This window comes from Populus trichocarpa, chromosome 18 (assembly GCF_000002775.5).
Source record: "Populus trichocarpa isolate Nisqually-1 chromosome 18, P.trichocarpa_v4.1, whole genome shotgun sequence".
NCBI lineage: Eukaryota > Viridiplantae > Streptophyta > Magnoliopsida > Malpighiales > Salicaceae > Populus > Populus trichocarpa.
In genome coordinates, this window is record NC_037302.2 from 15290826 (window position 1) to 15306008 (window position 15183).

General features: G+C 30.3%; 2 protein-coding genes across 2 annotated transcripts in view; both read right to left on the reverse strand.

The window, feature by feature from the left end:
- The window catches only part of LOC127904737 (probable disease resistance protein At4g27220), a 45502-nt gene extending 30468 nt beyond the window's left edge, over positions 1 to 15034 (reverse strand). Inside the window, exon 1 of the mRNA XM_052449257.1 lies at positions 15006 to 15034. The gene's annotated coding sequence lies outside the window, so the exon portion shown is untranslated. The remainder of the gene's footprint in view (positions 1 to 15005) is intronic.
- The window catches only part of LOC18110959 (uncharacterized), a 34167-nt gene that overhangs the window by 3081 nt on the left and 15903 nt on the right, over positions 1 to 15183 (reverse strand). Inside the window, exons 3-7 of the mRNA XM_024592018.2 lie at positions 8142 to 8499; positions 7441 to 7896; positions 5635 to 5691; positions 352 to 3662; positions 220 to 258 (exon numbers count right to left, since the gene is read on the reverse strand). Of these exons, the coding sequence (XP_024447786.1) occupies positions 220 to 258; positions 352 to 3662; positions 5635 to 5691; positions 7441 to 7896; positions 8142 to 8493 (4215 nt within the window). The 5' untranslated portion in view covers positions 8494 to 8499. The remainder of the gene's footprint in view (positions 1 to 219; positions 259 to 351; positions 3663 to 5634; positions 5692 to 7440; positions 7897 to 8141; positions 8500 to 15183) is intronic.

Sequence of the window (15183 nt, forward strand, 5' to 3'; positions counted from 1 at the left end):
ATCAGTAAGAAATTTTGAAGAAATTCTCCTTGATTTTTAAAATAAGTAGTTGAAGTTGGTAGCAAAAGGATTCTTAATTTTGGATACGCTTTGATTTTTTCAAGAGAAAGGGGAGGAGGGGAATTAAAATTAAGGTTAATTCATTAAAATTCAATTAAAAGGCAGACATAGAGATTGATATGGAGAGAGCGAGAGAGGAATTAAAACACGATTGCTTACCCGAAATTCAATATCCAAATCAAGGGGCAATATCGTCTCCTACAAAGGGCAGAGTACAAAACCAGTAATCACCTCAACTTAATTCGATATTATATTATATTATATTATATTAAAGGCAGACTCGTATCATACCTGAACCTTTACAAAGGGACGAAGGACATATGTAGTGTTAGGATGCTCCCACTCCACTACTGACTCCCACCATTCTTCTGGACATATCTCAATTCTTCTAAGAGAAGGGGGAGGAGATGGCTGGCCATTTTCAAGCAACGGAAGACATATTGGCATCCTCTTCAGCTTCTCACAATACAATACTTCAATTAATTCCAGGGAATCGCAAATCAGTTTTGCACTAGAAATGCTTTTCAGTTCTGGTAATCCCCTCAATGTCAGTTCTCTTAACTTTGGCAATTTGAGTCCAAAGCTGTTGTTGTTGCTTTCTTCACCCATAACCCCTTTTTCATCTGATCTTGTTCCACCTATTATCTCCTTCATCTTCTCACAATCTCTAACTGTAATCTTTTCTAGGTTTACGAGGTTTGGCAGCAAGACAAGAGGGAACAACTCCTTCATACGACTACATCCAGAGCAATTGAACACTTTAAGACCAGAAAATACACCATTATAAGATGGCAATGGTGTTGGAGAAGGGTAGAACCAAGAAGATGAAATCAAGCTCTCCATGCTACTGCAATCCTCAATGTGGATGACCTCCAGTTCTGTTGAATGCTCTATTAGAGAGGAAACATCACATGAACAATCATAAATAACCAGTTGTTGAATGTCTTTTGGGAACATGACTTGAAAATCTCCATCTCCTTGGTTACGCAAATTACCCAACGAAACTGTTTTACTTATGCCATAATCAAGCTTCATTTCACCATCATCTATTTCACGATCACAACCTTTATCCCGTGATCCTACGAAAATATGGTATTTTCTTAGTGATTGGATCTTATTCCGAGAATTGAGATACTCCACAAAGTCAGATTGACCCTTAAAATAGCATTCCAAATTTTCCAACTCCCACAAGCATCCTACTTCCTTTCCTTCAACTGTTACTGGAAAGTAGTCATAATCAATCTCCTCTAATATAAAGACTTTCAGTTGAGAAAGATTTGGTAATATCCCAGGAGGAAACTCCTTTTCACCACATCCATTCATCCTCAGATACCTCAGGTTGGATAGACATTGCATGCCTTGAGGCATCATTTCAAGTGACCGAGTACCAGAGAGATCTAACCTCTTCAGTGCTCTGAGCTTTTCTAATGATGGTACATGCCTTAAATTTCTGCATTCTTTGAGCAACAATGCAGTGAGACTCACCAGTTCAGAGACAGAATTAGGCAATTTTGTGATGTTTGTATGAGACAGGTCAAGAACCTTGAGCCCATGCAATTGCGTGAAAAAAGAACCTGTAATAAATTGCAACCCTTCATTATCACATAGCAATAAAGTTGAAAGATTGGGACATCTTGGTGAATGACTAGAAAGAATTTCCTTGAAATAACAATGCTTCAGAGAGACTCTCACTAGATTCTCTTTCCACATATCCACATCTGGTAATCCTCCACGAAAATCCCCAACCATGACTGGAGAGTTCGTTTGGAGTATTTGGTGGGCCATGCCCCTAATCAAAACATGCATCTTGACATATCTACGATAACCAACTCTTTCCAATAAACAGACTTTTTCAAGTTTATCAAGCATCATGTGTCCCTCGTCAAATGCTGCTTGCCTGCTCCTCATTTCTTCAATTATTTCCTCATCGATCAAATAACCTATCAGCTCTTCCCTTTCAATCTCATGATCTTCAGGATACAATGCACAATACAAGAGACATTGTTGTAATGCTAAATCATTTAACTGATCATAACTAAACCTCAATAACTGGAATACCTCATCTTCCATTTCCCTACATTTTGATTCTTTCAATTTCTTCAATGTATCCGTCCACTCATATGGATCATCCACTCCCCTCATGCTTCTTGCCATTGTAATAATTCCCAATGGCAAACCAGCACATTCCCTTACAATATCCACAGCAATTCGTTTCACTTCTGAAGAAAGTGCTATGTCATCTCCAAGTCTCTCAATAAACAAGGTCCAAGCCTCCTCCTCCGAAATAGGCTGCACTTTGATCGTGTGTTGGGTTTTCATCTGTTGACAAACCTTTTCTGATCGAGTTGTGAGAATCAGCTTGCATCCCTCAACTTGGTCAGGAACTCCTAGCTTTTGTAGGTCAAAAGCCTTCCACAAATCATCTAAAATCAGAACCCATTTCTGTTTCTTCATTAATTCTTTTTTCAACGCGACCGCTCTATGCAGCTCCTCATCTTCACTGGAAAGATCTAAACCAATACGTCTTGCGAGACTTGTCTGCAATCTATTAATGCTGGTATCCTGTGAACCAGTAATCCAGTAAACATGAGTGTCTCGTCTTTCTAGAAGCTGATTATAAATGTGTGTCACCAATGTGGTCTTTCCCACTCCGCCCATCCCATAGATGCCAATGCTTGAAACTTCATTGTGCTCCAACAAAGATTGGATAGTCTCCTTGTGGTCGTTGAATGCTTGACCCACCATTTTTCTCGTTAGTAATGCATCTCCTTTAATCTTATTTGTTTTGCATGCAACCCCTCCAGAAGAGCTAGCTCCTGCGCCGGGCTGCACTAATCTTCCAAGATTGTTCTCCACATCCTCCTCCTTAATTAAAAAAGCAGAGTTTGTATTATCTTGTGCATCAATTATGAGTCTCCTGGAATGCTGACTAGATCCATCACAAGGGTTTTCCATGCCATTTGCCGCTAAGTTCGGGCAAATTCTCTCTTCCTCCGCACCTTGTTCCATGCCATGAACTCCTACTTGTATACTTCCAGCATGCCCTGCCAAACTGACAGGTTCTGCATTGCTTTGTTCCACCACTTGAAACAGTACTGGTTCTGTCTTGACTCCAACCTTGTTCTGCACATCTTTCATATTGACATCATTGTTTACTGATGAACAGAGTTGATCATCTGCTGGTCGGGATGAATCATGAGAGCTACCTCTCAAATCATTTGCCCATGCAAGTTCTCTAGTGAAAAAAGGTCCTCCTTGTAGTGCCATCTCTACATATGTCACTTCAATGTTCTGTTCTTGCGTTGAAGCTGAAATTGCATTAGCGACCTCGTTTGTGCTTGAGCCTGCAGCAGTTTCAAGTTTCTTTTCTGGAGGGCTATCATTAACTGCTTCACAAGCTGCGTCTCGAACTTCTTGTGGAACATTTTTACAAATTTTAACACCACGCCCTCTCACTCCAGCCAAATGCAATTTGATCCTCCTACTGGAAGTACCTTGGGTAAAACAATGCCCACAAAACTTGCACGTCATGCTACCACCATCCTTATTTTCAACATATTCCCAAAAAGGATCATTTGGTCGACTCATTTTGAGCAGTTGCTCTATAGAAAGAAAAAAGAAAAAGACAAATAATTAGAAAGTTACATTGAATAGAAATTCAAAAGGGTCAGAACATTGAACAAAAATTAAAGGAAGTTACATTATTATTCTTTACTCTTAATGGTGGGAGTTAACATGTTAATTAGAAAGTTTTTTTTTCCAATTAATAGAAGGAAAAGGCCAATGAATTATGGACCAATCAAAACAAAAATTTAAATAAGAAATAATTTTAATTTTTCAACAACAAATCAAAACGGTTTTAATGATGGACATAATGGAAATAGAACTGAATCCAAGCCTCTTTTTTTTCTTACAAAAGTTTTAGATTTTTTTTAATAAAATTAGCACATTAAATTAAAAACATCAACATAATAGCACAATTTTAGTATGTTGCGATTTTGAATAGTAAAAACTTACCATGTCGTGATTCTAAATCGTGACATGTTGCTAAATTAAACCTTATCCTCCCTTCTTAATGTCACATTTTCTAATCATTATTTTTTTAATATTTCAAGTTTTGGAACCGCGACAAGCACAAACTATACTATTTTTCCAAAAATTTTAGCAATCGTGTTATTTCATCAAAATCTAACTCAAAGTAGCCAATGTTTTAACATCCAAAATCTCATTACACGATTTATATATATTACTAAATACATAACTCATACTTCGCTGCGGGTTAGATGTTTTTTCATAACAAAAAATTTTATACAAACTTTTTTGACACATTATTGTATTTAAAAAAAATTCTAAGTGAAAATAAAATTCAAAGTGAAAATAAAAATGTTTACGCACATATGTAATCAATTAAATCGAGAACAATGTGTGTTAATAAGTGAAAAAACAATAAATGATAATTAAAAATAAAACTAGAAAAATCAAGAGAAAGGTGTAGATCAAGATATTTAATTTTTCAAGACGGGATATTTACGCGGCTGTGTTTACTAAATTTTTTAATTAAAATAAGTTTTTTATTCAATCAAATGATAATTGATTGAATAAAATTATTATTATTAGTATTATTGTAATAGTCCGACTGTACGACTCGATCAATGTTAAAAGATTCCAACATATCCTCTTTATTTGAGGGTAAATTTTTATTTATTTATTTTTTCCAAAAATTCGGCAGAGTTTCGTTTGCATTTAGGACATTCCAAGTTATCGACTACTATCAGTTTACTCAATCAACCTATCATCACAAGGTCTCTTAATTCCGAACCTTATATCAAACCTCATACAATCCACACAATATATATATATATATATATCCTACGAGTAAGTTCAATATGAACATAGTCCAACACATGATATCATAAAATTTAAAGGAAAATGAATACTAACATGCAAAGAAAGTATTTACAATATAAGAAGTGTTCTTAAATATTTCAAAAGGGTTAATTTCAAGATAACTAAAATACTACATGCTAAGCTAAACCTTTATAAATACATCAAGGTTTGCACAAAAGTATACTACATAAACACGTTAATTCCCTTTTGTTTTAAGTTAAATATTTACATAAGCTTCACAAAGTATAGTCCTAAACTAATGATCTTCCTGGATGTTTGTTGGACCTATTACATAAATAGACATATCATTATGTTGATAAAGAATATATGTATGCTCAAGTAATGAATACGAATGAAGTATTAACTTTCCATCGAATCCATGAGAATTCTAACAAAGAACTTATATTTTGCTTGTAATCTTTTAAACCCAATTAACACTTATTTGTATATTCTTAATTGAATAATCTTATTTACTTGCATAAACTGGGTGACCTTGCAAGGTTTAATCCTGTAATTCACTAATCGTGTAAATCATTTCCCGGCAATCCTATCACGGATGCCATTAGCCGAAGCTAATCATGTAAATACACTAGGCTTTATTTACATTGAACACGATATTTATTATAATTGCATTCACCAGAAGGATTCTAAATTGTATAAGTGCAAATAGGAGGGAAAATCACGCACCTGCTTCGCCTGTCTCGCGACCTCCCCTAACAGAAGATCCAATCCTGGTTGCTCCTCCTGAATCACAAGGAAGTTTTTTTGGTTATGATTCCTTCAAGCCGATATTATAGAGAATTCATATTCGTCAATTACTCATATGTTACTTTCTATGCATGTTCATTTCCGTATAATAACATACATACATATATCATGTATATTTTCAGAGTTAGTATCTCAATATACAAGTGTTCGTATGACTCAATTCTTTTATATTCTTATTTATAGTATTCACGTGAAAGTCTATTGTCACTGTCTAACTTTGAACTGTTATTGTCTGACTTTCAACTGTTACTGTTTGACTTTGAACTGTTACTATCCAATTTCCAACTGTTACTGTTGAAACACTCATCAGATTTTTAAATATATCTAAAGTTTTAAAACTCCATTTTAAGTGAGATTGATCTCGTTAGAAAGCTAAGACACGAGGCTACTGGTTCTCTGAGGGAGGAGAACCCAGTTTTGCCTCCAAGATAGTCAAAATTGTTCATTTACTAATTAGTCCTCCTGCCCTACATAATCAGTCACGACTCAGTCTCAGTTGGTAACCCATAACTGGAGTTCTACATCTCCAGATTGAGCAAGACCAGTTTCCTTGGTTAGCTAACATTCAAATCTACAATTTCTATGAGGAACCCAATCCTAATCCCCTCATCCTCCTACCCGAAATCTCATCGAAAGTTAGGAGACAAATCTGTCCAGATTCGTCTCCCCCTCCCCTTCACACAATACTTTCATAAACTACATACCACACACATGAATTACCCTAATCTTAACAATAAGTACTTTTTCCCCAATTCATGTCTAAGAACCCTAACCTATGATTCAATATCAAGGCATCAATTCATTATCGAATTTAAAATGAATTTTTTTAAGATCATGTTTAGAATACCTTACCCGGTACAAATTAAGATTTTGATCTTCAACCAGTTGAAGATTTTTAACTCTTTGCTCTCAAGTGTTTATCCCATCTATAAGCTCTTAATCTTGGATGGGTTCTTGAAATTTTAGTGTCTCTTAATTTCTCAAGAATGGGTATAAAACTCCCTATCTTCTCTCCTTATGGTTCCTACAGATTTTTTTTTTGGTGAGGAGAGAGTATTTATACTTTATATTTTTCCTTATTTGCATTTAGGCCCCCTTTTCCCTTTAAGTGTATTATTCTCTTCAATTAAATCCAACCCTCAACAGTACCGGGTTTATTATAATATCTCGAATTATTTCGCCCGGAAATTTATATTCAAAAATTTCTGAATTTCTGTTTTTATTTAACCATATGCATGAATTTCTTCACTTTTATTTATTTATTATTTTTCCCGGGGTTTACAATTATTATTAGTATTTGTGCTATAAATATTATTATTTTTATTATAATTAAAGGTATTAATATTAAAAATAGTATTATTTGAGTTATAAATATCTATTATAGTTCAAAGATTAAAGGTATTAATATTAAAAACAATATTATTTATGGTATAAATATTATTATTTAACTTATTTGTCCAAATTTTTAAATTTTATAATCTTTAAAAAATAATTATGGTTTTTCTTCGATAGTAATAATAGTTTTTTAAAATTTATTGATGATGATGATGATAATATATAAGAATAATAATTTTTAATTTTACTTATCAAATCAAATATATAATCAAATATATGATTATTTTTCAATATTAATAATATTTTTTTAAAAAATTATTAATTATTTTATTAATAATATTAATTATAATTAAAATAATAATATTTATAAGACAAATAATAATTAATAACCTCTCTCCAGAAGCTCCATGTCTTCAACAGTGATGCTAGCCATCCAATCTTCGAGAGAAAGATCTTCTCGTTGGTGTCCAATCATCATTTCATTGTTCTGTTGTTGTGCTGAAGCTGAAATTGCATTAGTGACCTCGTCATTGCTTGAGCCACCTAGAGGTTTAGGTTTTTTTGCTGGAGGGCCACCAATTGCTGCAAGGGCTGCATCCTGGATATGTTGAGGCACTTGTGCACAATTTTTAGCACCACGGCCTGTCACTCCTGCTAAATGGAATTTGATCCTCCAAATGGAAGTAGCTTTGGGAAATAAATGCCCACAAAACTTACACCTCATGCGACCATCATCCATCTTTTCAAGATATTCCCAAAAAGATCTGTCAACATGATGCTCCCAAAAAGATCTGTCAACATGATGCAAAACTGGATCCTTCTGTCGAAGCATTTTGATCAGTGGCTCTGTAGAAAAGAAAAAAGAAAAAAGATTTGTCAGCATGATATGCCAAAATGGATCGATCAGGGTCAAAATATTGAATGAAAATTAATGGAAGTTGCATTAATTGTAAAAGGGAAGGTTGAAACTGAAATAAAAAAATTAAAAACAGTAAAGAAATGAAAAAGAAAAACCAATGAATTTCAGGATTATAGAAACTGACAAAGACAAATTTAATTAGTTTTGGGAACTATAGAATTAGCTCCTGTACCGTTCTCTGTATCAACCTCCATTATATCTGGTGCTTGTGTCTTTCCTGCATCTCCTGCCAAATTGTCGACTTCATTATTTTGTTCTTGTGGAGTGGATGAAATGGCATTATCATTAACATTGCTTGAGCTTGCTATGCCTTTATGTCTTTTGTTGCGACCTTGCATGTCTAGAAAAGCTGCTTCTTGAACTTGTTTAGGAACTTGTCCACAAATTGCAACACCATGCCCTTCCTCTCCTGACAAATGCCATTTGATCCTTGAAATGGAAGTAGCAGCAGCAAATTGATGCCCACAATACATACACTTCATCTCCGCAACATGGTGCCAAAATGGGTCATTTGATTGAACCATTTTGCCCTATATATAAAAACAGAGTCAAAATATTGCAAATTTATAGCCACAAAATGTACAGTTGAAACGACCATCATCCAGCTTCTCAACATGATCCCAAAACGGATCATTCTGTCTAGCCATTTTCACCGCTAACTTCTTTGGCCCTTCAAACATCAAATGAAAAATTGTCAAAAGTAACGCAAAAAAATAGATGTTGAATTAATTGGAAAATAAGAAGTCAATCTTAAAATGAAAATTTAGAAGAAATCATTATTTTTTAAATAAGTAAGCAAAGGAAAAGAGTGCAAACCTCAAATATCTTACAAAACATTAATGCCGTAAGTGTGTTCACAAAATAAACTGAATCTGTATAATTAAATCAATCATTACAAATTTTTAATTTTTTAAAATGGGATATTTACGCGGCTGTGTTTACTAAATTTTTTAATTAAAATAAGTTTTTTATTCAATCAAATGATAATTGATTGTATAAAATAAAAGAGAAAAAAAATAATATGCAAAGCTGCACATGTTAAAAATATTTTTTGAATTTTTTTTTTATTATTTTTAAACATAAAGTTCATCTATAAAAATTATAAATGAATCAGAAAAACCTCCAATGAAATTAAATGCATAACTAAAACATAACTGTTATTTCAAAAAGGCTCTCTAAACAACATAAGAAAGAGAATGGGTATTAATCTAAATATAAATAAAAAATATTTTTAAAAAAACATATAAAAGAAGCATTAATTTTAAAAAATAGAAACAAAAAAAAGATATATATATATATATATAAAAGATACCAATAAAAAAAAGCAATATGAAAAGAAAAAAATTACCCTGTTGTTGTGGCTTAACTCGTTAAACCCATGACCTGGTCCATGAACTCAACCGGGTTCAATAATTTTTTTCCCTTAAATTTATATTCAATCTTTGAAAAAATAATTCTAAATTAAATATGCACAACATCAAAAAACAATCTCTATCCAAAAAAGGTTAAATAAGAAAACAAATCACAGATGAGGGATATTAATTAAAAAATAAATTTAAATATTATTTTAAAAAATATATTAATAAAAAAAAGATATCAATAAAAAAACAAAAAAAAAATTGCTCAGTAGTTGTGGTTTAACTCATTAAACTCATGATTCGGACCATGAACTCAACCGAGTTCAATATTTTTTTCCCTTAAATTTATTTTCAACCCTTAAAAAAAAATTAAACCCATGACCTAAACCATGAACTTATATTAAACTTATAAAAATTTAACTCATTAAACTCATGATTCGGACTTTGATTTATTTAAAATTATTATCACGTTCAATAATTGTTTTTCCTTAAATTTATATTCAACCTTTAAAAAAAATCAAAATTTAAAAATGCACAACACCATTAAAAAAAATAATCTCTATAAAAAAAGGTTAAATAAGTAAAAACAATATCATAAATGAGGGATATTAATTGAAACGTAAATTTAAAAATTATTTTAAAAAATATATACAAAAAAAAGATACTAGTAAAAAATGCAATATAAAAAAAAAGTTCTCGATTGTTGTAGTTTAACTCGTTACACTCATGACTCAGACTATGAACTCAACCGGGTTCAATATATTTTCCTCTTAAATTTATAACAAACCTTAAACAAAAACAAAAGTTAACAATGTCGTTCACAGTAAAAATAACTGCACAGCATTCAACTCAACACATTTTATTTTATTTAGTAATAAATTATTATATATATTATTATGTCGGTATATAATGAAAAAAAGGGAAAAACACTGTGGACTTGCACAGTATTTCCCACGCAGTTTAGATTATCGGTAATTAGTTATGTCATGTGCATGACAACTTGACAAGGATAATAATTTTTAAAATATTTATATAAACATTTTACCACATTGTTTCCACTATACATATCAGTTAATATATATATATATATATATATATATATGCTTTCTATAATCTCGTAAGAACACATAAAATCATCAGTTTATCTCTTTAACATTGAGTTTTTTGTACAGGAATAATCTTTGATTTTCACCATAAACCCTATGGCTTGCAAACATCATTTGTGATTCTTAAAGTTAAAATTAGTACATGAAAATTTAAAGCAGCAATTCATCTCAAAATATACTAAAATTATTTTAACTTTCAAATACTAAATTGACATTCATTAAATATAAGTTAAGAAAGTCCTATTTATATTCAACCTCAATATTCATGCAAAATCTATAGTCTAATTTAACAGTTGATATTATATGATTCTAAAACTTGATTTATTAAAAGGGTTTCAATTATTATTTTTTTCTATGTGATTCATAATATAATTTTTAATAAATCTAATCAATAATCTATAAAACAAATTATGGAAAATCAACAATTATTTAATATCTATCCAAATATATACACATGATCTCCTTAGGTGTTTTTATATCATTTTAATAATTTTTTTGAAATTAATGTAAAGGAATTAGACTTCATTCTCTATTCCGTAAAATCCAAAAAACGTGATGGGTGTTGAAAGAAATTAATGTAGTTGGTGAACCAAAGTTAATAAAACACAGTTCAAGGTATGAAATAGGGTCAATGAACATATAATTAGTTTGGGCTATGAACAAAGAATAATTAAAATGGTTATATGAAGGAGATTAAATCAAAATAAGAATAGTTAAGATGGTTATATAAAGGAGATTAAATCAAAATACGAACGAGGATGTTCGTAACAATACATTAAAATCCTATTAATGTAAAGTGTAAGTGATAAATATTTGAGATGGATGAAAAATTGGATTATTAATCAATAAGTATTATGAGCAGGTTTATTCATTGTTAATATAAAAGAAAGAATAAAAAGAAGTTTATTCATTGTTAAAAAGAAAGAAAAAAGAATGTATTAAACTGATGAGTTTTAAAAGAATTAATGTGTTTATAAGAAGTTTATTTATTGTTGAAGATGTGAGGACTGCTTGTTTAATTTTGTTTAGTTTTAGCAATTAGTAATTGTGATGGTATAATTGTGCATGTTAATATTACCTTTCATATTTAATAGATTGAATAGGAGCTTGTAATGTCTAATAAAAGTTTGTAAATAAATTTTTTATATATATCATCAAGAAGTGTTGTACACGTACTATTTTTATATTTCAAAATGTATATCAATTTAATTGTGGATGAAATTAATGGATAGCAAACTAGACACTATCTTCATGGCATAAGAAAAAAATATCCCTAAATTTCATGTATACAACAATGAGAAAAAAAAATAATTGCATGAAAAGTTCAGGTTGTTATATCAATTACTTCTTATCTGACCTAATAATAACAAAAAAAAAACATTGTGAAAATACAAAAGAGTCCTTGGATGCAAGTTTTAAAATTCTTTTCAATGGCATTTTAGTTGTTTCACTCTACTTAATTTTTTTTATATATTTATTCAAATACCAAATTGCTTCTTGGTTGACCTAAAAAGGTAAATTGGAAAACGTTTCCTAAAAAACAAAATACCTTAACCAATATTTTGCTATTTTTTCACACATGTTAAAATACTTGTTTTAATAGGTACACTGCAATTTAGGGAGTTTCCTTTACTATTTTTAGAGATTTTTGAGCCACAATTGATATTAATTACATTACTGATTGGATTTTAGTAAATAAGTAAACAATTAAGAAATGCTTTAAATATAATATAATTTATTTTACACGTAGACCAATCGAAAAAATCTTAAGGAAGGGAATGAAATCATAATAATAAGATAATATATAAAAAGCAAGGACAATTAGGATCAAATCAAATAATAAATAGCAAATCGTAAATCATAATAATAAGATAATATATAAAAAAGCAAGGAAATCAGTTTAATTAGGATCAGATAAAATAATTAATAACAAATCTTATATTATAATCACGGGGCCATATTTATGGTTCAACTATATATTATTCTTTACTCTTAACTATATAAAACTCTTACCAAACAAGAGTCCTACTTTTCTTGGTTGGACCATTAGTTAAAGCCCAAACCTCCCATTCTTTTTTGCTCGCCCAATATATATATATATATATATATATATATATATATATATATATATATATATATATATATATATATATATAAAACTAAGAGTGCAGAGAACATTCCCCAAATCATTCTATCTTGTTTTTCTTCCTAAAAACACCACTACATGTTTTCTTCTCTTCTGCCAGAACTTTCTCTTCAAAATCAAGGTTTGTCAAATGATTATATAACTCCCTTGTCTTGAGTAAGTTTTGCCTATATTCCTCCATTGTTTTATTGTATTATTTCGGTTATTTCTGTATAATAAGGTTATTGAAAATATTAGGGTTTATGTGAGTTAGCTGATAATTTTGGGGTTTGTTGATTTAATTTGTGGGTGAGTAATTCTATATGCATTTGAACATGTATTAAGGTAGATTGTGAATAATTGATATATATTGATTTATTTTGGGTAAAAACTTAAAAATGTTTGATCGAAAATAGTGAATTATTAAAGAATTAAATTGAAAGAGTCATGTTAAAATGCTGGAAAATCTGTTTAGAGGTTGAGGATGATAAAATTTCAGTTTGTTCCTTGAATTTTGAAAAGTTATAATTTTGCCCATGAATTTGAAGAAATTACAGTTTGTCACTGGCATAAATAACAGTTTTTAATATAGATTTGATAGAAAACCGAGTTTTATTTGTGAGTATTATCAAATTTTTATGGTTTTCCTGGCAACACGGGTAAGTTGCCTTGTTGTGATTAATGAATTTCTCTATCAAAATAAATTTGTAAAAAACATAAAATTTGTAATAGTTACCAATTACAAAATTGATAATATGATGAGTAAGCATATCATCATTTGACATCAAATTCACCTCATGTTCAAAATAACTGCTATTTTGACAATTGGACATTGGGATGATTATATCTGATATGGTTTGAGGTTTTTTTTTTCCTTTTTGCGTTTGTCTTTGAAATATATAGAGATGGGCAGAGATAATTAATGTGATTTTGCCCATTTTATGTGCTAAAGCAGCCACTATGTTTATTTTAATTGGAAAAGAAGAGGTTGAAACTAAAATAGTAAGTTAAAAACAACAAGGAAAGAAATTAAAAAAAAAAAAAAGAACAATTATAAATATTGGAGGACAATGACTTCCCATTATGAAAAAACTTGATTAAATAATATTGAAAAATGACCAACCTTAGTAATTTAATAACAAGCATGTTGTTTTACTTGGAAGAATCAAACAATTAAAAACAAAATGGAAAAACAAAAAAAAAAAGATATATAGTTTACCTGAACGTATTTGCCTGCAAAAAGAGGTTCTCCAAGTGTGTATAGTCACGGGTTTGTTTAAGCAAACAGGAAAGAACAGAGAGATCTGAGAGAGAAGAATGGTTTAGAAATGGTGTTGATCAGGGAAAATAAATAAATAAATAAAATGGTAGCATAGAGAGTGTGAAAGAGATTGAAAGTTACAGTAAATGTTTTTCTCACAATTTTAATTACTTTTTCTAAATTGAACTTTAGCAAATAAAAAACAAGCATGCTGTTTGAATCAAGCAATAAAAAATAAAAATGGTAAGAAAGATCATAAATATGGTTCACCTGCAAATTAAAAACGGTTCTCCAAGTTACTTATAGTTATTGCTTTGCTTAAGTAATCTGGAATCAGATTGAAATTCAGTCTGAGAGAGTAGAATGGTTTAAAGAAGGTATCGAGGGAAAGGAAATGAATAAATGGAAGCATAGAGAGTGTGAAAGCTTAAATTAAAATTAAAATTAAAAAATTTAAAATCTAACTAACAATTAAATTAAAAAATAAGTAGACAAAAAAAAAAACATTCCAACACCAACCTCTAGATTTGAATGTTAACGTGTGGACCAATTGTTGTTGGAACTTTGAAAACAGGGAGGCTGTAACCTGTTTACATAACAACTCAGAATGACTGTAACCTGTGGAAATGCACAAAATTATCGAGCCGTAATGAAGCTTAAATTATACGAAAGCTTCAATTATTATTATTATGAAAAGAAATTTAGTCTAATTTAACAGTTGATATTATATGATTCTAGAACTTGATTTATTAAAAGGGTTTCAACTGCTTTTTTTTCTATGTTATTCATTATATAATTTTTTAAAAATCTAATCAATAATCTATAAAAAAATTAAAATACAATCCGTAAATTTTATGGAAAATCAACAATTAATTCTTCTGATTTATTTAATATCTATCCAAATATATACACATGATCTCCTAGGGTGTTTTTATATCATTTTAATAATTTCTTGAAATTAACGTAAAGAAATTAGACTTCATTCTCTATTTTTTTCCCAAATTGCAAGCCTTTGTGTATCTAAATATCTTACATTAAAAATTTTCTTATGAGTAAAAAATTCAATTATTCACCTTGTTATTGTTATCCTTCAACAACCTGTCCTTTACTTGAAAAGATTCAAGCAATAGTTGCAGGAGAAAAACAGAAACACCAGCAAGAAGAAGATGAAGTAAAAATACTTTACCTGGATTCAAGATGTCCTGCAAGAGCTGCTTTGCTCAAGCAGTATTCAGAAAGAAAAGAGAGCAGAAAGCACAGGCAAGAGAAGAGTATATGGTTTTAAGAAATAATTTACTGGGAACAGAGAATGGTGTGTAATGAGATGCGATGTGGAAGAGATTGTTACAGTAATTGCACAGAGA